This window comes from Rattus rattus, chromosome 16 (genome assembly GCF_011064425.1).
Source record: "Rattus rattus isolate New Zealand chromosome 16, Rrattus_CSIRO_v1, whole genome shotgun sequence".
Classification (NCBI taxonomy): Eukaryota; Metazoa; Chordata; class Mammalia; order Rodentia; family Muridae; genus Rattus; species Rattus rattus.
In genome coordinates this window covers 17,946,527-17,968,620 of record NC_046169.1, presented here as the reverse complement: position 1 = coordinate 17,968,620, position 22,094 = coordinate 17,946,527, and the positions used below count along the sequence as shown (strand labels likewise).

The 22,094-nt window shown below is 49.6% G+C and overlaps 1 protein-coding gene across 1 annotated transcript; it reads left to right on the top strand.

Annotated features, from left to right (window-relative positions):
• Positions 1-14,216: 14,216 nt before the first annotated feature.
• On the top strand, positions 14,217-20,339 carry Upk3bl2 (uroplakin 3B like 2). Its single transcript, XM_032886992.1, has 6 exons — positions 14,217-14,322; positions 16,164-16,316; positions 16,500-16,716; positions 17,394-17,473; positions 17,722-17,842; positions 20,081-20,339. The coding sequence occupies exons 1-6, from the start codon at positions 14,241-14,243 to the stop codon at positions 20,178-20,180; spliced, it is 753 nt and encodes a 250-aa protein (XP_032742883.1). The 5' UTR covers positions 14,217-14,240; the 3' UTR covers positions 20,181-20,339.
• The last annotated feature ends 1,755 nt before the right edge of the window (positions 20,340-22,094 follow it).

Below are 22,094 nucleotides of genomic sequence, written 5' to 3'. Positions count from 1 at the left end.
TGAGCAGTGCACTCCAGTTTACTGCTCCATCTGCACTCCTGTCTTTTCAGGGGTCAGGGAAGAATGTGTTCCAGCTCATCCAGGGCGAGCCCGCGGGGCTACCATGTTCTCTTTAATGGCGACCCTTGTGGCTAATCATTGACTTTCCTGCCCACACTGTTTGGCCACCCTACCCCATGACCCATGGGGCTTGTCTGATCAAGCTCTTAGGAAGTTAATAAATGTTACTATGGCAGGAGGGTTGCTCAGGCTGGCTCTACGACAGGGGCATGTGGTGGTGCCCTGGCGCTGCCTCTTATGGGTCCCTTGATTGCCGCCAATTTGTGCTTTTGGAATAACAGAGAAACCTGCTCACATTTCAGGATCAAGCAGCCACAGTGACTCTACCTCCTGGTGCAGGCCTCAGCGGCAGATCTTTATCAAGTCAACCAGCCTCTGCCTCTGAATCCTCACTCCCCATCCTACAGAAGCCCCAGCATTCAGGTGACCCTGGAGGTATAGACAGAAGCTGCACCCAGCCAAATACTCCAGTGGACGGAGAAACGTGTGTGGAGCAACTTTTGCAATGGGGCTAGATGCAAGCCCAGGGCCCTGTGGTCCAGGACAGGGCTAACCTCCCTTGGGATTGGGAGGGCGATAACTTCACCCTCCCCGCCCCCAACTTGTCCCAGCACCTGTCCTTGTTTCGCTGGACGCTGGTATTTACCAGTTAAAAGATGAAGAATGAAGGGCCGGTGAGATGCCATCAAGTCAGTTGACATGAGTTGTTCCCACGAGGCAGGAGAGAACCGGCTCTGGCAAGTTGTCCTCTGACCCTGACCTCCACAAAAATAAGGCACTTGGGCTCCCCCTCACTCCCTTCCCGCATCCTCCGCACTCTCTCACCTGCAAATACAAGATAAGCATCAGATTTTAATATTTAAGATGTATAAATAAATCCTCTCAGGACTCGGGATCAGCTAGACTTGCAAAAGGATCCCCAGGCTTTGTGATCTTGGTGCCCTGTGGCTTGCTTGCTGTAGGTACTTTCTCAGTCTGTGGTGCTTCCCGCCGCTGCCACACGGGGGCGAGAGTATGCCTTTGCGATCTCTGCAAAGTAGTAAAGAAAATGGGAAAGGGCAGGCTTGGTGGCCCTTGCAGGGTGGGGTGGAGGGGATGGGGTTTAGGGTGGGAGTGGAGGGGACGAGGAGGAGGCAGTAGGGGGGTGTCAGTTGGGGTCCTAAGACTGGAGAATTACAGTGAGTTTGAGGCCAGCACTCTGGAGATGGATAGGGAAGCTGGAATATCAGGAATGAAGATCATTCTCACTGACACAGTTTGAGGCTAAACACATACACGCAGAAATGAGAATGGAGATCTTTATGCACCAAAAATGGGTGTACCATGCCAGGGAGAGTTCTAGCAGATTTCCAGGAAAAGGAGTTCTGAAGGGGAGACTTCCGTGAGTGTGTGTGTGTGTGTGTGTGTGTGTGTGTGTGTGTGTGTGTGCGTGTTGTGCCCTGTGCGTGTTCATGCGCATGTGCGAGTACATGAGTGAATTGGGGGGATCTTGATATGTTAGCCCACTATGTCTTAAACTCTCCATGCTCCCTCCTTAACTTGTAGAGTGGCACATATTCAGGACATATTCCTGGGGGCATTTCCTCCCCAACCCTATAGAAAAACAACACAGCCTTCTTTTTAAAACAAACAAACAAACATGTATTTATTTATTATATATAACTACACCGTGGCTGTCTTCAGACACAGCAGAAGAAGGCATCAGATCTCATTACAGATGGCTGTGAGCCACCATGCGGTTGCTGGGAATTGGACTCAGGACCTCTGGAAGAGCAGTCAGTGTTCTTAACTGCTGAGCCACCTCTCTAGCCCACAATCACAGACTTCTTAAAAAAAGATTAAGATTTGTTTGTTTTGTGTGTGTGAGTGTTTTGCCTGCAGGTACGTGTGTTCACTGAATTTGTACTTATTGCCCAGAGAGGTGAGAAGAGGGAGTTGATCCACCGGAACTGGGATTTACAGACAGTTGTGAGCCACTGTGTGAATACTGGGAGTTGATCCAGCGTCCTCTGCAAGAGCAGTCAGTGCTCTTGATCACCGAGCTGAGCTGTCTCCCCAGTCCAGAGACTCGTTTTCCGTTGTTGTTCAGGTTTCATGAAGGTGTTACCAACAACTGAGGGGAAATTTACATCCCTTGACCCTTGAACTGTTCCAGCATCAACCAAGAGCCCAACTGATGGCTGGCGAGAAGGCTCCCGGGACAAAGGTGCTTGCTTCCAAAGCCTGTCACACTGAGTTTGGTCACCGGGACCTATGTGGTAAGAGGAGAGGATCTCTGACCTCCACTCACTGACTCGAGCTCACACTCGCACATGCAAACGCACACCCACACACACACGCATGCACACACACACGTACACACATGTTCATAAATGCACACACAAGATAAATAAATTTAAATTTTGCTTTAAAACTATGCCAGCCTATTAAGTAAACCAATAGCTTTTCCTCACAGATAATTAACCCCCGCCCGCCCGCCTCCATTGCTCTAGAGTCTCAAGACTCAAGTGTCAAGATGTCAGGCAGAAAATTAACCATGTGCTAGCTTGCTATGCCTCTTCCCGTCTCCCTAGTCCTTTCAGAGAAAGGGGGCAAGCAAATGGAGATCCTTAAAATCAACCAAAGTTCCCAAAGCCCAGCGTGGTATATCAGCACAGCATGGTATATCAGCACAGCATGCTACTTGCAAAATGGCTGGCCGGGAAATGTAGATGGGATGTCTCAGACTGTAAAGTCGCTTGCCACCACCAACCCTGAGTTTGATTCTAGGAACCCGGGTAAAGCTGACAGGAGAGAACAAGCTCGCTCAGAGAGCTGGCATCCGACCTCCACGCGTACGCACACCTCCCCATGTACACACGCCATCGTGGTACCCTCTCCTGCAGAATAATAGGATTTGAAAGGTGGGGACACTGGAGGGATGGCTCAGCAGTTAGAGCATTTGCAGCTCTTCCAAAAGGACCCGAGTTTGCTTCCCAGCATCTGCATCAGCAGCTCACAACTGCCTGGGATTCCAGCTCCAGGGGATCCAGGCCTTTTATGGTAGCTTTGGGTAACCACAAACATAAGTACGTGCACACGTGCACACATGCACACATGCATACACACACACACACAAGTAAAAATATAAAAAATGAACCAAGTGTTATTGCTACACCTCTGAGCCCAGTACTCAGGAGCATGGGCAGGGGCAGGGGCAGAGGATCTCTGAGCTTGAGATCCTGGTCTGTATAGTAAGTTTCAGGGCAGCCTAAGCAAACCATTGAAACCCTGTGTATTGGCTGGTTTTGTGTGTCAACTTGACACAAGCTAGAGTCATCTGAGAGGAAGGATCCTCAGTTGAGGAAATGCCTCCATGAGATCCAGCTGTTGGGCATTTTTCTCAATTAGTGATCAGTGGGAGGGCCCAGTGCATGGTGGGTGGTGCCATTCCTATACTAGTCCTGCATCTATAAGAAAGCAGGCTGATTTGGTCCCCAGCTCGAAAAAAAAAACCAAAAAAAAAAAAAAAAAAAAAAAAAAAAGAAAGCAGGCTGAGCAAGCCATGCAGAGCAAGCCAGTAAGCAGCACCCCTCCACAGCCCCTGTGTCAGCCCTGACTGCCTTTGGTGATGAACAGCAATATGGAAGTGTAAGCTGAATAAACCCTTCCCTCCCCAACTTGCTTCTTGGTCATGATGTTTGTGCAGGAATAGAAACCCTGACTAAGGGACTGGAGAGATGGCTCAGTGGTTAAGAGCACTGACTGCTCTTCCAGAGGTCCTGAGTTCAATTCCCAGCAACCACATGGTGGCTCACAACCATGTGTAATGGATCTGATGTCCTCTTCTGGTGTGTCTGAAGACAGCTATGGTGTACTTATATATAATAAATAAATAAATCTTTAAAAAAAACCTGACTAAAAAACCCTGTCTAAAAAATTGAGGGGTTGGGGATTTAGCTCAGTGGTAGAGCGCTTGCCTAGCAAGCGCAAGGCCCTGGGTTCGGTCCCCAGCTCCGAAAAAAAGAACCAAAAAATAAATAAATAAATAAATAATTGAAAATAAAATACAAATGTAATCGGTCCCCAGCTCCGAAAAAAAAAAAAAAAAACCAAAACAAAAAATACAAATGTAAGCAGCTGGCCTCGATAGACAGCCCAGCTGCTGCTCACAGGCGCTCACTGCCATGGGCTCACTGCTGTCCCAGCCCTGTGAGGACTTTGGTACCACAGTGGGATCACATGGGAGGAATGAAGGAAATACCAGAGGAAAGTGTGTGTCTGTGCGAGAGGCCGGAGAAGATGGAAATCCACAGTACTACCCACTCCGTCAGCCATGAGAATGTTGTTTTCATAGCCAGCCAGTGGCACAGGGTGTTGGCAAATTCCTGATGTTTCATGAAGACAGATTCCTGCCTCAGGTCATCTGGAGGCCATTGTCGGAAGCCACCTGTGACCTCCTGCCCTAGGCTATGCTGGCTGAGGTGTCACAGAATCCAGTGGTCCTGCCCAGAACAGTGGCTGTTGTACTGGGCTCCATCAAACCCTGATGGGACATTTTGCCCCAGGGTTCCACACAACAGGGGCACTAGACAATCTCCAGCACTATGGCGACTGACCTTGGGAAGAGTCTCTTGCACCAAGCAGGTCGTAAAGAGGTTTTTGACTTTGTTTGGATATAGCAGGACAATGTAGCCCTGGCTGGCCAGGAACTCACTATGTAGACCAGGCTAGCCTTGAACTCAGAGATCCCTGAATGCCCTTGCCTCTTGAATGCTGGGATTAAAGGTGTGGATCAGCTGCTCTGGTTGTCTTCTTCAGCCAGGGTCCTGTGATGTAACCCAGGCTGGCAGCCAACTTGTCATGTTCCTGCCTCCGCCTCCCAAGTGTTAGGATTACAAGTATTAGCCACCACACCCAGTAGGAAGAATTTTATGTATTTGTTATTACTGCATTGTGCTGCTGGGGGCTATGTTCAGGCTCCCCTACATGCTACGCAAATGCTCTACCATTGAGCCACTCCCTAGTTCTTTACTGGGGGGAGTCTAGGCAGAGGCTCTAACCACTGAGTCACACTCCAGCCCCTCCCTGGGGGATTCTAGGCAGGGGCTGTACCACTGAGCCACGCCCCCAGCCCCTCATTGGAGGAGTCTAGGCAGGGGCTCTACCACTGAGCCACGCCCCCAGCCCCTCACTGGGGGATTCTAGGCAGGGGCTCTACCACTGAGCCACGCCCCCAGCCCCTCCCTGGGGGATTCTAGGCAGGGGCTCTACCACTGAGCCACGCCCCCAGCCCCTCCCTGGGGGATTCTAGGCAGGGGCTCTACCACTGAGCCACACCCCCAGCCCCTCACTGGGGGATTCTAGGCAGGGGCTTTACTACTGAGCTATGCTCCTAGTATCAAGAATGTTTTACTAAACGATCCCTGGGGACTCTATATAAGGAAATGCCATGACACCCATTGGCCCATAACTTCATGGCTCATCAGTCAAACACAAGTTCTTTATGAAAAAGGAAAAACATCCAGGATTGGGGGGGTGGGAGGGACGGTGACTGCATCCTGAGTCATCAGTCATTGGAGCATAGCTGTTAGAACACAGGGTGGGAACCGACCTTAGGCAACTCCCTCCCTCTCTCCTCTGCAGGTAAAGGTCCCTGCTGCTGAGTCCAGGGACACAAATTCAGTCCCCAGAACCCACATCGGGAAGGAGAGAACCAGCACCTAAAAGTTGTCCTCTGACCTTCACACACATGCTAGGGCATGTGCACAGCCCCGATCCTGCAGTACACACATGATAAATTAGTGTAATAAAAGTTGTCTTGGGGGCTGGAGAGATGGCTCAGCAGTTAAGAGCACTGACTGCTCTTCCAGAGGTCCTGAGTTCAATTCCCAGCAACCACATGGTGGCTCACAACCATCTGTAAAGAGATCCGATGCCCTCTTCTGGTGTATCTGAAGACAGCTGCAGTGTACTTATATATAATAAATGAATAAATCTTTTTAAAAAAAAAGTTATCTTGGGTTCTGGAGAGAGATATCTTAGTGGATATCTTAGTGGATCAGGGTCCACTCCAAAGGACCCTGATTTGACTCCTAGCACTCACATGGTGGCTCACAACCATCTCTAACTCCAGTTCCAGGGGATCCGATGCCTTCTTCTGACCTCCCTAGTCGACAGGCACACACATGGGGCACATATATACATTCAGGTAAAACACCCATTCTCATACAATAAGATAATAATTTAAAAATATTTTTTAAGACATGTCTAAATTTTTACTACATTCTGACATCAGCAAGATTAAGGAGAAAGATTATTTCTAATTTTAGGTCAGCCTATTTTAACAAAAAGTAAAAAAGAAAGGAAGGGAAGAAGAAAGAAAGGAAGGAAGAAAAGAAAAAAGAAAAGAAAGGAAAGGAAACAACACATGAATATGTGCTGTGGAGGGTTTAGAGGTCAGAGGTCAGAGGTCAGACAAAGATAGCTAGAAAAGCCAGAGCTACTGAACCCCATCCCTGACCCTGTACCTCTCTTCCATCCCTCCTTGCTTGTCCCAGCCTAGAGGTCCCTGAGTCCTGTCTTGGAAGCAAGACAGGAACCCACACCCGCCTCTCTGTGCCTCATTTTCTGTGTAAGCCCCACCAGGAAACTCTGCCCATCTCTCCTGGCCTCAGTTTCCCCTCTGAGAGGTGACATTCAACCTAGATGTCCGGCTGTCTGGCGCCCTTTGGCATCTCATACTGCACTTTTGGCCTCCCCAAAACGCCACTCCTCCTGAGTGACACAGGCCAGAGGGCCCAGGAGAAAGAAAAGAATGTGTTGCCCTGACAACTATTCTTCTGCCTGGCGTCCCTCCAATGAGGGACAGAGAGGAATGTCCCATTAATCATGCGGGCCTCTCCCTTTCCCTCTCCAGCCCTCTCTCCCTCTGCTCCTCAATAAAAATAATCCAAGTTCCTCAACGTGTTTCACACAGCCGCCGGGCTTGGCTCGGCCCCCTCAGCCCCTGTGCCTGGAACCCACCCTTTGTCTCCATTCCTAAGCCACGGGACCAGAGCAGCGGAGGAACCCTTGGGAGTAACGGGGAGGGGGCTGTTCCTCCAGTCATCTCTGACACCTTTTCCTGAGGCGCCCGCTCTCCACTAGTCATGGCTAGAACTGGCTTAGAAAGTCCAGTGCCAGGTAAATGGCAAAACGGTAAAAAGTAAACAAAAATCTTGAAAAAAAAAATCACCAGTAAAGCAGGTAGGAGATATAGCTTGGGAAAAGGCATGGACTGGCCTAAAGCTACCCCAAGTATTTGGGCAATTCAAAATCTTCCATGTGTCCTGGGGCTGCTTAGGTTAAAGAAGATTAATAAGAAAAGGTTAGTCAAAAGCAGGAAGGAAAGCTGGGCTTGAAGGCTCCTGTTTGTAATCTCAGCACTTGAGGTGCTGAGGCTAGCCTAGGCTACAGTGGAAGCTGAATGTTGTCACAATGTAGTTTGTTTTAATCTATCACCTTTTGGGGTGAGGGCATAGCTCAAGGAAGAACACTGGGCTAGAATCTGCAAGTGAAGTGCTAGGATGTGCTCAGAAGCAGAACTCTTGCTTAGAATCCCCAGTGAAGCTGGGGGCATGGCTCAGTGGGAGAAACCCTGCCTAGAATCCCCCAGTGAGGGGCTGGGGGCGTGGCTCAGTGGTAGAGCCCCTGCCTAGAATCCCCCAGTGACGGGCTGGGGGCGTGGCTCAGTGGTAGAGCACCTGCCTAGAATCTCCCAATGAGGGGGTGGGGATGTAACTCAGTGGTAGAGCACCTGCCTAGAATCCTCCAGTGAGGGGCTGGGGGCGTGGCTCATTGGTAGAGACCCTGCCTGGAATCCCCGATGAGGAGCTGGAGCATAGCCTATTCTTCTACCTGGCATCCCTCCAATGAGGGACAGAGAGGAATGTCCCATTAATCATACTGGCCTCTCTTAGGAAGAAATAAGCTAAAAAGGTGGGTTGCACTGCTCCTTGGAAAACAGTATTTCCGTAGGGTGCTCCTGGGTGACCGATCAGATTTAGGCTCCACCCTCTATTCTCTGACACCTAGGTTTGGAGCCACTCAAATTTCAGTACAGTGGGCCCCAGCATGTCAGAGAAACTTTGAATCAAAGAGCATGTTAATGGTTTCAAAATGAAATGTTTCTCACTCGGTCTGGGTGACTCTATTTGAGAAGTTGTGGGATGTGTAGAAGGTGAGACTTCACCAGAGGAAACAGCTTCCAGGGGCATGCTTTGAAGGGTCTAACCTGGCCCTACTTCCAGCCCTCTGTAGCTCAATAGCCCAGGCTGATTTCGAACTAGAGTCAGTTCTCCTGCCTCAGACTCTTGTGATTTAGGTAAAGGTATGAGATGACAAAACAGGGTCCTGTTTTAGTGTTCTTGGTGTTGTTGTTTTGGTTTGGTTTTGGTTTTTCAAGACAGGGTTTCTCTGTGTAGCTCTGGCTGTCCTGCAACTCACTCTGTAGACCAGGCTAGCCTCGAACTCAGAGATCTGCCTGCCTCTGCCTCCAAGAATGCTGGGATTAAAAGCATGTGCCGCTGGGGTTGGGGATTTAGCGAAAGTGGTAGGCGCTTGCTAGGCCCTGGGTTGGTCCCCAGCTCGAAAAAAAAAAGAAAAAAAAAAGAAAAAAAAAAAAAAAAAAAGCATGTGCCGCTACCGTCTTAATTTTTTTAAAAGATTTATTCTTTTATTTGTATGAATGTTTTCCTGGGTGTTTCTGTGTGTCACATCATGCCTGGTGCCTGCAAAGTCATATGAGAGCATTGGATCCTCTGGAATTACAGACAGTTGTGAACCATCACGTGGGTGTTAGGAAATGAACCTGGATCCTGTATAAGATCAGTAAGTGCTTTTTTTTTTTTTTTTTTTTTTCTTTCTATTTTTCGGAGCTGAGGACTGAACCCAGGGCCTTGCGCTTTCTAGGCAAGCGCTCTACCACTGAGCTAAATCCCCAACCCCTCAGTAAGTGTTCTTAACTGCTGAGCCCTCTTTGTATTTTGGAGGTAAAAATCTCAGGCTAAAGTGGAATTTTCTGTGTAGTTTAAGATGGTTTCAACCTGGAAGAGATGAGACTTCAGATCTGGACCATCATGCTTTGTTTTTTGTTTGTTTGTTTTGTTGTTGTTTTATAGCTTTTTGATTATTGGTTGGGGATTTAGCTCAGTGGTAGAGCGCTTGCCTAGAAAGTGCAAGGCCCTGGGTTCGGTCCTCAGCTCCGGAAAGAAAAAAAAAAAAAAATAAGCTGATTATATTTGGCATGCTGGAGATGGAGCCCAAAGGCACTCCCATAACCCTCACTGGGGGATTCTAGGCAGGTGCTCTACCACTGAGCCACGCCCCAGCCCCTCACTGGGGGATTCTAGGCAGGGGCTCTACCACTGAGCCACGCCCCAGCCCCTCACTGGGGGATGCTAGGCAGGGGCTCTACCACTGAGCCGCGCCCCCAGCCCCTCACTGGGGGATGCTAGGCAGGGGCTCTACCACTGAGCCACGCCCCCAGCCCCTCACTGGAGGATTCTAGGCAGGTGCTCTACCACTGAGCCATACCCCCAGCCCCTCACTGGGGGATTCTAGGCAGGGGCTCTACCACTGAGCCACGCCCCCAGCCCCTCACTGGGGGATTCTAGGCAAGTGTTTCACTGCGGAGCCTGATGAGAAAGTACTTTCTAGCTTTCGGTTTTCTAGTTTTGCAGGAAGCTCATCCGGACTTCGGAGGTGGGGAGCTGCTCATCAGAAGAGACACTCAGTACAACTGGTAGCGTTTGAACCATCTCATAGTAGACTCAAGACCTGAGTGAGGTCAAGGAACTCTGGAGCGTTTCCCACCTCACACGGGCTTGGAATAAGGGGCCCTAAATACTCAGTTATTTTTTCTCTCTGGGCCCAAACAGAGCCCTTAGCTCTCTCTCTTTGGAGGGTGTGAGGCAAGCCCAGTCAACCCTTGGAGGCACACGGTTTCGCTGTGTACCTCCTCAGACCGTGGGTGTGACGGTTGTCATGGAACGCATCTCTGTTTGATGATCCAGAGTTGGGCGAGTCTTTGGGAGAATAACTATTTAACTTGTATGAGGAGGCAGCAAGTGGGGAACCACACCTACCTTATGAGTCACCCCCAAAGGTACACAGTAAGAAAGGTCAAAGGGGGCTTTTCCTGAGGGCTTGGTGTGGCCACTACTTGGCCCCTTTGGAGATCCAGGACCCACTCCCCTCCCTCACGCTGGTTCTTACTAGTGCTTGGCATTTCTGGGAGCGAGAAGGGAAGGTGCCATGTTAGTCTGGTCCCGCCTGATGTTGTAAAATAAAAGGGCAGTGCCAGGTCAGAACCAAACACAGGGAGCAGAGACGTTTCCACATTATCAGTTATTGGACAAATCCATTTGCCAGATCTTAGAGTCAGCACTAGGGAGAAACCTGGGAGCTAAAGAAGCCTGATCTTTGCCCTCTGACCTTTGCCCTCAGTTTAAAGGAGAGAGTTGGCTATGATGTTGTAGCCTAAGTCTGAAATGTCCCCCACAGACTCATGCCTGGAGCGCTTGGTCCCCAGCTGGTGGCAATGTTTTGGGTTATAGTGGAGGTGGGGTCTAGCTGCAGAAATAGGTCATCGAAGGTTATCTATCCCCAGCCCTTTCTGCTTCCTGGTTCATCATGATGTGAACAACCTTCCTGTGCCTTCCCACTGCTGAGGTGCTCCACCGTGCCTGGCAGGAGAGAACAGACTTTTTAGAGTGTCACCCTCTGGCCTCTCTATGTAATGTGGGTGTGTGCATGTGAACAGTGTGTGCAAGCCTGCATACATACACACACATACACACACGCACACACACACACACACAGACACACAGGCACACACAGACACACAGACACACAGGCACACACAGACACAGACAAACACACAGAGACACACAGAGAGACACATACACAGACACACAGAAGCATACACATAGACACACAAAAACAAACACACAGAGACACATACACACACACACACAGATACAAACACATACACACACACAGACGCACATAGGCACATACACAGACACACAGGCACACACAGACACATAGATACAGACAAACACACAGAGACACATACAGAGAGACACATACACAGACACACAGCCACACACAGAGACATACATACAGAGACACATACACAGACACAAGCACACATACAGACGCAGACACACACACACACACACACACACACACACACACACACACTAGCAATAAGTAGAAACAATTTTAAAGGCCAGATACAGTGGAGAGATGGCTCAGGGGTTAAGAGCACTGACTGCTCTTCCAGAGGTCCTGAGTTCAATTCCCAGCAACCACATGGTGGCTCACAACCATCTGTAATGAGATCTGATGCCCTCTTCTGGTGTGTCTGAAGACAGCTACAGTGTACTCACATATATAAAATAAATCTTAAAAAAAAAAAATAAAAAAATAAAGGCCAGATACAGCACCACATATCTGTAATCCCAGCGCTTCTAGGCTAAAATGGGAGGGGGAAACTGGAGAATCAATCAGAAGTTCATAGTCCAGTCAGCCTGGAGTGTGACGCAGGACCAGAACAGAAACAAGAAAGACCCTGGTTGGGGTTGGGGATTTAGCTCAGTGGTAGAGCGCTTGCCTAGCAAGCGCAAGGCCCTGAGTTCGGTCCCCAGCTCTGAAAAAAAGAAAAAGAAAAAGAAAAAAAAAAAAGAAAGAAAGACCCTGGTTAAAAGGGTGGGAGTCAGGCGGGGCCTTGTAAAGTCATCCTCCGACTCCACACTAGAGCCTTAACATACACACAACCCTCCCCACACACATGACACATGTGCACACACAAAGATAAATAGTCAATAGACACACGCATAAGGAAAAAAGTGTTGCTTTAAGTTTTCAGTTCTGGCGTCACTTGTATCTGCTGAGCCGGCTACAGTGGATGCTGGGCAGTGGGCAGAAGTGGGAGAGGGGAGCAGGAAGAGAAATAAACCAATCATGGAAGGGAAGCAAGCAGCAGTTCACCAAGAGTTGGGAGAGCAGGGCTGCTTCCTAGAGCCACGGTTGACCCACGGTGAGGGTGAGAGTTACTGCTGCAGATGTCTTCTCATCTGTGTGATACGATTAGGCCAGAGGCTGACCCCGCCCAGTTCTAGGGACTTGAGACGAATGAACAGGAACAGATTTTTACAAGGAGTGCCCTCCCCTCCTTGTTTTAGGAGAGGGAGAGGAAGAAGAGGAAGAAATAAATTGTATGTGTGTATATGATATGAAAGTGTGTATGTTGTTTGTTTGTAGTTGTTTTGATTACTTTTTTGTTTTTTGCCCCACCCCTCTCCGCCCCCAGACAGGGTTTCTCTGCATAGCCCTAGCTGTCCTGGAACTCTCTGTGTAGATCAAGCTGGCCTTGAACTTACAGAGATCTGCCTGCCTCTGCCTCCTAAGTTCTGGGATCAAAGGTGTGCACTACAGCCCAGCTTTCTTTGTTAGACGGGGTGTATTGTAGCCCAGGCTGGCTAGGAAGCCACTATGAACTCCTCCTCATCCCCCTGCTGGAATTATACGTGTGAGGCACTAACTATATCTGGCGCCTAGTTCTGATGACTGCCTTCAACTTCTGAGAGAGAGGGGAAGAGGGGGAGAGAGGGGAAGGGAGGGGGAGGGGAAGAGGAAGAATAAGAGATAGATTGTGTATGTGTATGATATGAGAATGTGTATATGACTGTATGTATATCACATATATTTGTGATGGTGGGGAAGGAACTCAGAGCCATATTCATGCCAGGAAAGAATTCTGTCATCAAGCTACATCTAAGCCCATGTCTGTCTGTCTGTCTCTCTGTCTGTCTGTCTACATCTGTCTTTGTTTTTTTTTTTTTTTTTTTTTTTTTTTTTTTTTTGGAGCTGGGGACCAACCCAGGGCCCTTATGTTGCTAGGCAAGCGCTCTACCACTGAGCTAAATCCCCAATCCCTACATCTGTCTATGTCTGTCTGTCTGTGTATGTATGTATGTATGTATGTATGTATGTATGTATGTATCTATCGATTAATCTGCTTCTATCCATCCATCCATCCATCCATCCATCCATCTATCCTGTTTATCCTCTGTCTATAACTGTATCCATCTATTAGCCCATTAGCCCACCATCAGTCTATCCATCATTTTGATTTGATTTGCTGTCTGTGACAGAGATCTCCTGTAACCCCAGCAATCAGGAAAGAGCACCAAGAGTTCAGGGTCATCTTTCGCTACATGCTGAGTTTGAGGGCAGCTTAGAGACTCTATCTGAAGAGATAGAGGAGAGGGTGCATGTGTGTGTGTATGTGTGTGTGTGTGTGTGTGTGTGTGTATTGTGTGTGTGTGTCTGTGTGTGTATGTGTGTGTGTATGTGTGTGTAGGTATGTATGTGTTGTGTATGTGTATGTGTGTGTGTTGAGTGTGTGTGTGGTGTCTGTGTGTGTGTGTATTGTGTGTGTGGTGTCTGTGTGTGTGTGTGGTGTGTTATGTGTGTGGTGTCTGTGTGTGTGTGTGTATGTGGGTCTGTGTGTGTGTGTGGGTCTGTATGTGTGGTGTGTGTGTGTGTGTGAGTGTGTGTGTATATATATGTGTGTGGTGTGTGTGTGTGGTGTGTATATGTGTGTGTGTGTGTGGTGTGTGTGTGTGTGTGTGTGTGTGTGTGTGTGTGTGTGTGTGTGTGTGTGTATGTAGAATGTCGGTCCCAGGGACAGCAATTGCTGGAACAGGGCTTTGCCCTCCAGCCTGAGTGGTTGGAGGGACACCTACCTTCTGTGTGCCTTGTCTAGAAGGTGAAGGGACTCCCTCCCTCACAAGGTGACTGTAAGGTGCTCTAGTGACCAGGACCCAGGGCAGGCAAGGCAGGATCTCTATGGGGCAGCCCACACCCAGAGCAGCCTGCCCCATACCCAGCCCCTCCCAGCCCAGGCCCTTAGAGTGAGGGGCAGGTGTCCTGGCTTGTCTCCCTCATCGGCCTGTTCTTTTCGGACCCATCCCTAGTGATGCTGAGTCCCCTAGAGCCTATAGCCTCAGCCCCTGAACCTGTCCAACCAGTTTTAGGGAGGAGGGGGCACCTCTCAGTAGCAGCCTCTGGTAGCAGCCTCAGGAGCCCAGCCCCGGCGAGCAGCTGCACAGGAGACCTGAAGGAAGGATAGCTGGAAGCTCAGCACAGCCATGGAGCCCCACAGGAAACAGTCTATGCTGCTGCTGCCCCTGTTGGTGCTGGTGACTTGTGTCCAGCCCGGAACAGGTCTGGGTGAGTGAGGCTGGGGTGGGGGGTACCCCACATACTCAGCCCTCTTTAGGATGGAATACTTCCTTTGATCTTGGGTGCCTGATCCTCTCCCTTGGTTGAAGACTGGGTTCCTGGATGCCTCAGGCAGTCGGCCTAACTTACATGATGACAGATGAGTGTCTGCCCCTCAGTCCCCAAACTGAGGAGCAAGAACATGGCTCCTCTCCTCTTTGGGTTCTCACACCTACATTTTACCAATGGCTCCTAACATACGTGTGTGTGTGTGTACAGTGTGTAGTGTGTGTACAGTGTGTAGTGTGTGTGTGCAGTGGGTAGTGTGTGTGTACAGTGTGTGGTGTGTAGTGTGTAATGTGTGTGTGTGCAGTGTGTAGTATGTGTGTACAGTGTGTGGTGTGTAGTGTGTGTGTAGTGTGTAATGTGTGTGTGCAGTGTGTAGTGTGTGTGTACAGTGTGTGGTAGTAATGTGTAATGTGTGTGTACAGTGTATATGTGTACAGTGTGTAGTGTATATGTAGTATGTGTACAGTGTATAGTGTGTAGTGTGTGTGTAGTGTGTAATGTGTGTGTACAGTGTGTAGTGTGTGTACAGTGTATAGTGTGTAGTGTGTAGTATGCATGTACAGTGTGTATGTGTGTACAGTGTGTGTACAGTATGTGTGTAGTATGTGTGTACAGTGTGTATGTGTACAGTGTGTAGTGTGTGTACTATGTGTATGTGTACAGTGTGTAGTGTGTGTGTAGTATGTGTATGTGTAAAGCGTGTGGTGTGTGTATGTGTACAGTGTGTGTGTTTGTGTGGTGAATGCATGCTATAATGCTCACGTGGAGGTCAGAGGACAACTGTTGAGAGTCAGTTGATAGAACCTGGACCCTGAACTCGGGTCACCAGGCTTGGCAGCAAATGCCTTTTCCCATCTTGCTGGCTCAGACAGCAAAGAGTTAAACAGTGGGTCTCAGCCTTCCTAATGCCTTAACCCTTCTACACCGTTCTTCATATCCTGATGACCCCAACCGTAAAATTATTTTCGTTGCTACTTCATAACTCTAATTTTGCTACTGTTATGAGTCATAATGTAAATATTTTTGCAGTCAGAGGTGTTCCGAAGGGTTGAGAACCACTGGTTTAGAGGCAGGAGAAATCTGATCAGCACCCCTGCTCCATGCTAGATGCTTTGGAAAGAATCTAGTCTGGACCTTTGGAGATGACTAATTCTATAGGAATTTTTTTTTTTTTTTTTTTTTTTTTTTGGTTCTTTTTTTCGGAGCTGGGGACCGAACCCAGGGCCTTGCGCTTGCTAGGCAAGCGCTCTACCACTGAGCTAACTCCCCAACCCCGGAATTTTTGTTTTTCAGACAGGGTCTTTATACATAGCCCTGGCTGTTCTGGAAATCACTATGTAGACCAGGCTGGCCTCGAACTCACAGTAGTAGTGAAGAGTTGACATGATTAACTGCATGTGTCAGGTAATGGTGGAGCACACACCTTTAATCCCTGTGCTTGGGAGGCAGAGGCTGATGGATCTCCCAAGGTCCAGAATTGTCCTTTGACCTGCGGCATACATAGGTATGTGCACACATGCCCACATGCACACACACACACACACACACACACACACACACACACATGGGAGGTGGTGTAGGCAGGCAGGCAGGCAGACAGACACAGACACAGAGACAGAGACAGAGACAGACAGAATAAGTAATTAATTAAGTGTGGTAGAAAACATGATTCCTTCATTCCCCCATTGTCCTGGGGCTTTGGAGACAGACTCGTCCTCCCTGGGTTGAAGCTGGACTGTATTACTCAGCCTCCCTCTGCCCTCTCTTCCCGCCCTCCCCAGAGAGTATTAACTATGTCCCCCAGCTCCCCAGTGCCACCCTGGAGGGGAGACTCACACAATCTACCTTCACGCTAGAGCAACCCCTGGACCAATTCGAGAATGCCAACCTCTCTGACGCAGACCCCATCTGGCTGGTGGTGGCTCGCAGTGACGGTAAGTGTATGTGCTTTCTCACCGGGAAGTGGACAAGCAGGGCTGCGCTCTGAGAGGTCTGGCAGGCAGGGGCAGCTGGGAGGGAGGCACTGTGGGGGATGTGACTGGGAAAGGCCGTCAAGCCTACCAGGAGGGAACAGCGGCGCTGCTCACGTGCTCGCTGACCCTCCGTGCCACCCCCAGCCGCCCAGAACTTTACTGCCCCACGGAAGGTGGAAGACAAGCACGCCCCTGCTCACTTTGACGACAATGGCTACTACCTCACACTGAGGGCCAGTCGGGTGCACTACAAGGGCCGCCAGAATGACAGCCGGCTTCGAGTCCTCCGTGTGGGGAATGACAACAATTGCTCTCTGGAGTCCCAGGGCTGTAATTGCCTTTGCCAGGGGCAGGGCCCACAGGTGAGCAGCAAAGTTCAGGGGTCAGAAGACACCCTGCCTGGCACAAACAAGAGACCAGGGCAGCTACCGGGTGATTCACCGGGGTCAAGTGGTATGGCTGAGTTCCCTAGTCTTCCTCCCTCCCTCCCTCCCTCCCTCCCTCCCTCCCTCCCTCCCTCCTGAGTTCTCTTCCTTTCTCTAAATAAAGTAGATTTATTTTATCTTTAACTCTGCGTGTGTTTGTGAGTCTGCGTGTGGATTCGTTCGTATGATGGTTCCTAGAAGCACACGTGTCTGGTCCCTAGGAACCAGAGTACGTTGAGCTACCTAGCGTGCATGCAATATGTCCTGTTAACTGAGGAGCAGCTCTCCAGCCTCCTGACACCTTTTTAAAGTAGCAATCCCTCAGCTCAATGCCCATATGCCCTGGGAGGTCCTGACCATGCAAACGGATTGTCCCTACGCCAGACCAGGCACTCATAGGTGGAGACTAGCCTCAGTTCCCTGTCTTCCCTCACTAGATGTTTGCATTGAGTGCTCTAACACACACACACGCGCGCGCACACACACACACACACACACACACACACACACACACACACACACACAGGCTCAATGAAAGTGAAGGCTACCGTAAGTGAGTCGCACAGGGTTTCAGGACCATGGGGAGCCCCCAACACCAATGCTGTCTCTTGCTCAGAGTGAAATTCCTGGCGATGAACGCCAAGGGACCCGTGGCTGAGACGCTGTGGTCCAAAGAGATCTACCTGCAGCAAGGTAGGACACAAGCGCTCAAAAAGTAGTGGGGGTGGGGGTGGGGGGCTACTAAGGGACCTGGGGACATCATGGGGCTGGGGAAAGTAGATCTCCGCTTATCAGAAAGCACAGCCCTACCCTGTTCTCTGCCCTAGTTGCCCCTCCATGATTCTAACATATACCCAGCTTAAGCGCAGGACGGTTGGTCTGGAAACTGCCCAAAGGCCCCCTTTTGGGTTAAATAACTTCTTTCCTGCTTGCCTGTGCAGCCCAGACATTCCGAGGAGCTCCAGGGTCCCAGAGCAAGGGTACTGTGGTCATCATTGCCTTCTCGTCAATCCTACTGGCCATCCTGCTTGCGGTCTTCCTCATGTTGGTCATATCTGCTTGGTGAGTAGACTGGGCTGCTGCTGCCCGGACATCCAGCAGTAGCCTTCGTCGCTTGCTGCCATTTGAATGAAGTCGGCTCCCCTGAAGGCTGGGCGGGGTTGACTAAAGCCCTTCTTCCTTGTGCCCATCAAAAAGGCCTGGTTTCCCAGCGGTCGCCGCTCGCCCCCTGCCGGCCATAACTAGAACTGCAAGCAGGTAGTTGGAAAACACTCCCAACGTGAGGCCCTGCAGGTAGAGAGGTGAATTGAGTTCAGGCCGAGCCCACAAAAAGCTTTTGCCTCGACATCTCAGGCAGAGCTGAAGTACAGGGGTGGGAGAGGATGGGGAGAGGATGGGGAAGGGGGGTGGGGCTGGCACAAACTTCCTAGAAGAAAAGACACCCCACGCCTGTAGGGATTTGGAGAGGCCCCTCTGTGAAGGGGAGGCAGGCCTGTGGGGATGTACTGGGGGACTTTTGGAGAAGGAGGCAGTATGCCAGCAGGCATGAACAGGGAGCCAAGGTGGTCAGCAGAGGAACGGGCTGTGTCTCACTGCTGGGAACCAGCAGTGGAGTGTGATCAATAGAGACTTGGCTACAGTAACCTTTAAAACAGCGGTTGGCAACCTGTGGGCCGAGACCCCTTTGAGGGTGAATGGCCCTTCCACAGGGATTACATAGCAGATATCCTACGTCTCAGATGTTCACATAAGCAAAATTACAGTTATGAAGTAGCACGAAAATAATTTTAAGGTTGGGGGTCACCACAGTACGAGGATCTGAATTAAAGCATTAGGAAGGTTGAGAACCACCGGTGTAGAGGATCCCTGGGTTTAGTTAGGGTGGGGCAGGGCATTAAGAAGGTATTCCTGGAGCTCTTCAGGCCAAAGCCCGAGGGCTGGCAGCCCTAACAAACTAGGCTCAACCACTCATCCTGGACGAGCCAATTAAACAGACTGGTAATGAAGAGAAGGCTGGAAAGATGGCTCAGTGGTTAGGAGCATGAACTACACTTAAATCTGTTCAGAATAATGGAATACAAGAAATAAAAGTCAGTCGAAGGCAGGGAAAGGAGATATCTTCAGTGTGACCGCATGGGAAAGAGGAACAGAGAGACCCAATGGCTCTCTAAGCCTATCTTTAGGATCTGACGAGGTCGTGACAAAAGGTTGAGGAACCACCGCTGAGCAATCCTGGTTAAGGTGTGGTCTTAGCCATGACCAGTCCCGGTCTCCTGCTAGTCTCCCTCCGGCTAGCATGGGCTCCCACCATTTTCTTCCCTTGCATGAGATTCCCGGGGAATTTCTTAGGACCCATTGTTTTAAAGTCTGCAAGCCCAGGGAGGGGCATAAGTGTCCCTTCATTCCTGGGCTGGGGTGACTCAGTTGGTAGGGGGCTTGCCCTTGTATGCAGGAAGGCACCCCAGTGCTGCTTAAAACAGATGTGCATGGTGGTCATGCCTAGTCACAAAAGGAGTTAAGGCCTGCCTGGGCTAAATGAGCCCCTGTCTTTAAAAAAAAAAAAAAAAGGAATACCTTCATTCTTTTCAGTACAGTTACTTACAAAGGGACAGGGAAAGCCAGACATGATGTCATAGGCCCTTAATTCCAGCACTTGAGAGGCAGAGTCAGGAGGCTCCTTATGAAGTTCAAGCCCAGTGTGGTGTACAAAACAAGTTGCAGGCTAGCCCAGGCTACACAAAAAGATAAAACAAAACAGAAAATTTTACGAAAGGACAGAAGAAAGAGCTCATTTGTAAAGTTTACTTATTTTTGTGTTACGCTTGATTTATTTTGTGTGGGAGCATGCACGCACCACAGAACACATGTCGAAGTCAGAGGACAACGTCTTGGAGTTGGTTCTTTCCTTTGATTATGTGAGACCCGGGAATCGAACTCAAGTCTTCAGGCTTGGTAGCAAGAACCTTCATCCACCGAGCCATTTCACTGGCCCACATGTGCTCCTTGACACACATGTCCCCAAACCAACGACAACAACAACAGTAGTAGTGATAGCCATATAACAACAGTAATAACTTTAAAGGATCTTATCTAACCTCCGCAGTGGTTTTCTAGAGCTTCAAACCATTGCACAAGGGATATGGGAACTGAACTGGCCATATTGGACTCATGAAAGAGAGCTCAGTTATTCCTCTAAACTCCCCACATCATGTCGGTCCCTGGAACCCGCACAAAAGCAGACACAGAGTTAGGCTCCTTCACTGACCCGTCTCTCCCCTTTTCTTCCCGAACCTTCTGAAGCTGCTCGAGCACTTCCGTGTCCAGCCCAGAGGAGCAAGTGCGCATGCGACGATATCACACGCATCACGTGGGCAGCCTCCCAGCCGAGCGCAGCTCCTGAGAGTTTCTGAGGGCTTTCTCCGGGGGCCGAGTTGCTGAGCCTGAGCTGGGGTCCACCTGGAAGCTTCTGGAACCCAAGGGAAGGGTTTTCAGTTCAAATCTTGGAATAGGCAATCTTTATCAGAAATAAATGTCCCAAATACCTTTGCGCTTTATCTCACATATACCTGGGTTCATCTCCCTCACCTCTAATATTCTTCTCTGTCTCTCTCTCTGTCTCTGTCTCTCTCTTTGTGTGTGTGTGTGTGTGTGTTCGCGCGCGCGAGCATGCACGTGTATATGTACGTGTGTGTGTTTGTGTGTGTGTGCCTGTAGAAACGTATCTCTCTCCACCTTGTTTTTTCTAATAATTTTATTTATTTTATGTATATGAATACACTATAGCTGTTTTCAGACACCAGAAGAGGGCATCGGATCTCATTACTGATGGTTGTGAGCCACGACGTGGATGCCGGGAATTGAACTCAGGACCTCTGAAAGAGGAGTCAGTGCTTAAAAGAGCACTGAGCCATCTCTCCAGCCCTTGTTTCCCCTTTTAATTTAGTTTTTCTATGTATAAGTGTTTTTTCTTGCATGTAGTATGCCCGGTGCCTGGGGAAGTCAGAAGAGGGAATCAGATTCCCTGGAACTGGAGTTACCAATGGTTGTGAGCTACTGTGTGGGTGCTGGGAACTGAGCTTGGATCCTCTCCAAGAATGGCGAGTGCTCTTAACTGTCGGCGCCAGCACCGACACAGTACCAAGAATCGGGCGAAAGCCTACGGGATGAAAGAAACACACATACACACACACAGGTTATCCTGTCAAGCCAGGAGAGGAAGAGAGGAAGAGAGGAAGAGAGGAAGAGAGAGAGGGGGGGGGGAAGAGCGGAAGAGTGAGGAGTGAGGAAGAAGAGTGAGAGTCTCCTGTAGCTTTATTCACCACTTATATACCCAAGTCTCCAGGTAGAAAATAACTGGGAAGCACAGTGGGAAACCCTGGCTTGTGACTACGTGGCTCGTGACTTCGGTAACAAAAGACCAACTATGAGACCTGAATTAATTAGGGAGAAATCCCAGAAGACCAGCCTAAATCTCAAGGATAAAGGCTGAGGAAGCAAAAGGCAGAAGTAAATTGACCACCACCCAGGTGTGGTCCAGGTGTGTCGGTTCCACATGCATCAGCCGGGCTCAGCAGAGGTCATGCAATGGAGACACCGGGTGTTTACTACTTGGTCTTTTCTTCCTGTGCCGTAAATACATGGGAGAGGCCTCTGTCCAACAATCCCATGACTTCTTAACTGTGACCATGCAGTTACAAAGCGGCCAGGCCCAAATCCAATATGGCACTACACTTAACTGTTGAGCCATCTATCCAGCCCCATCTTATTGATTGAGACAGGCTCTACCAGTGAGCCCCGAGTTTACCAGTCTCTCTCAGCTCCTAGACTACTGAGCCCCAGGATCCCTGTCTCTCCAGACCTGGGTTTGCAAACACAGGCTGCTATACCTGGCTTTTAAAACTAAGAACTGGGCATCAAAATCAGGTCCTGATGCTTGCAGATCCCAACTGAGCCCTGATAGACAGGGTCTTTTTGTTGCCTAGGCTGGCCTTGAACTTGATTTCACTCTTCTGCACCTGCCTCCTGAGGTGCTGGGATGACAGGCATGTGCCCGCATGTGCATTTCTCTTGAGACAGGATCTTATTGTATAGCCTAGGCTGGCCTGGAACTCATAATCTTCCTGTCTCGAGGTCCTGAGTGCTGCCAATGCATATGCATGCCTGCGTACCTGTCGCCTTGCAAAGTCTTCCTGTTCCCTTGTCCCAGTTCCTCTGGGGATGCTTTGAAAATACGATGTTAAGACTCAGGGTTTGAAGCCCACCAAGTCACCCACGCCATATTCCTGTATATCAAACAATGGCCTTCCTGGCCACA

Excerpts from the sequence above, each read along its gene's own strand:
- Upk3bl2 (XM_032886992.1), top strand. The coding sequence starts at position 14,241 with ATGGAGCCCCACAGGAAACAGTCTATGCTGCTGCTGCCCCTGTTGGTG. Across the intron at positions 16,717-17,393 it reads TGCCAGGGGCAGGGCCCACA|CAGAGTGAAATTCCTGGCGA; the intron begins GGTGAGCAGCAA and ends CTGTCTCTTGCT. Across the intron at positions 17,843-20,080 it reads ATGTTGGTCATATCTGCTTG|CTGCTCGAGCACTTCCGTGT; the intron begins GTGAGTAGACTG and ends AACCTTCTGAAG.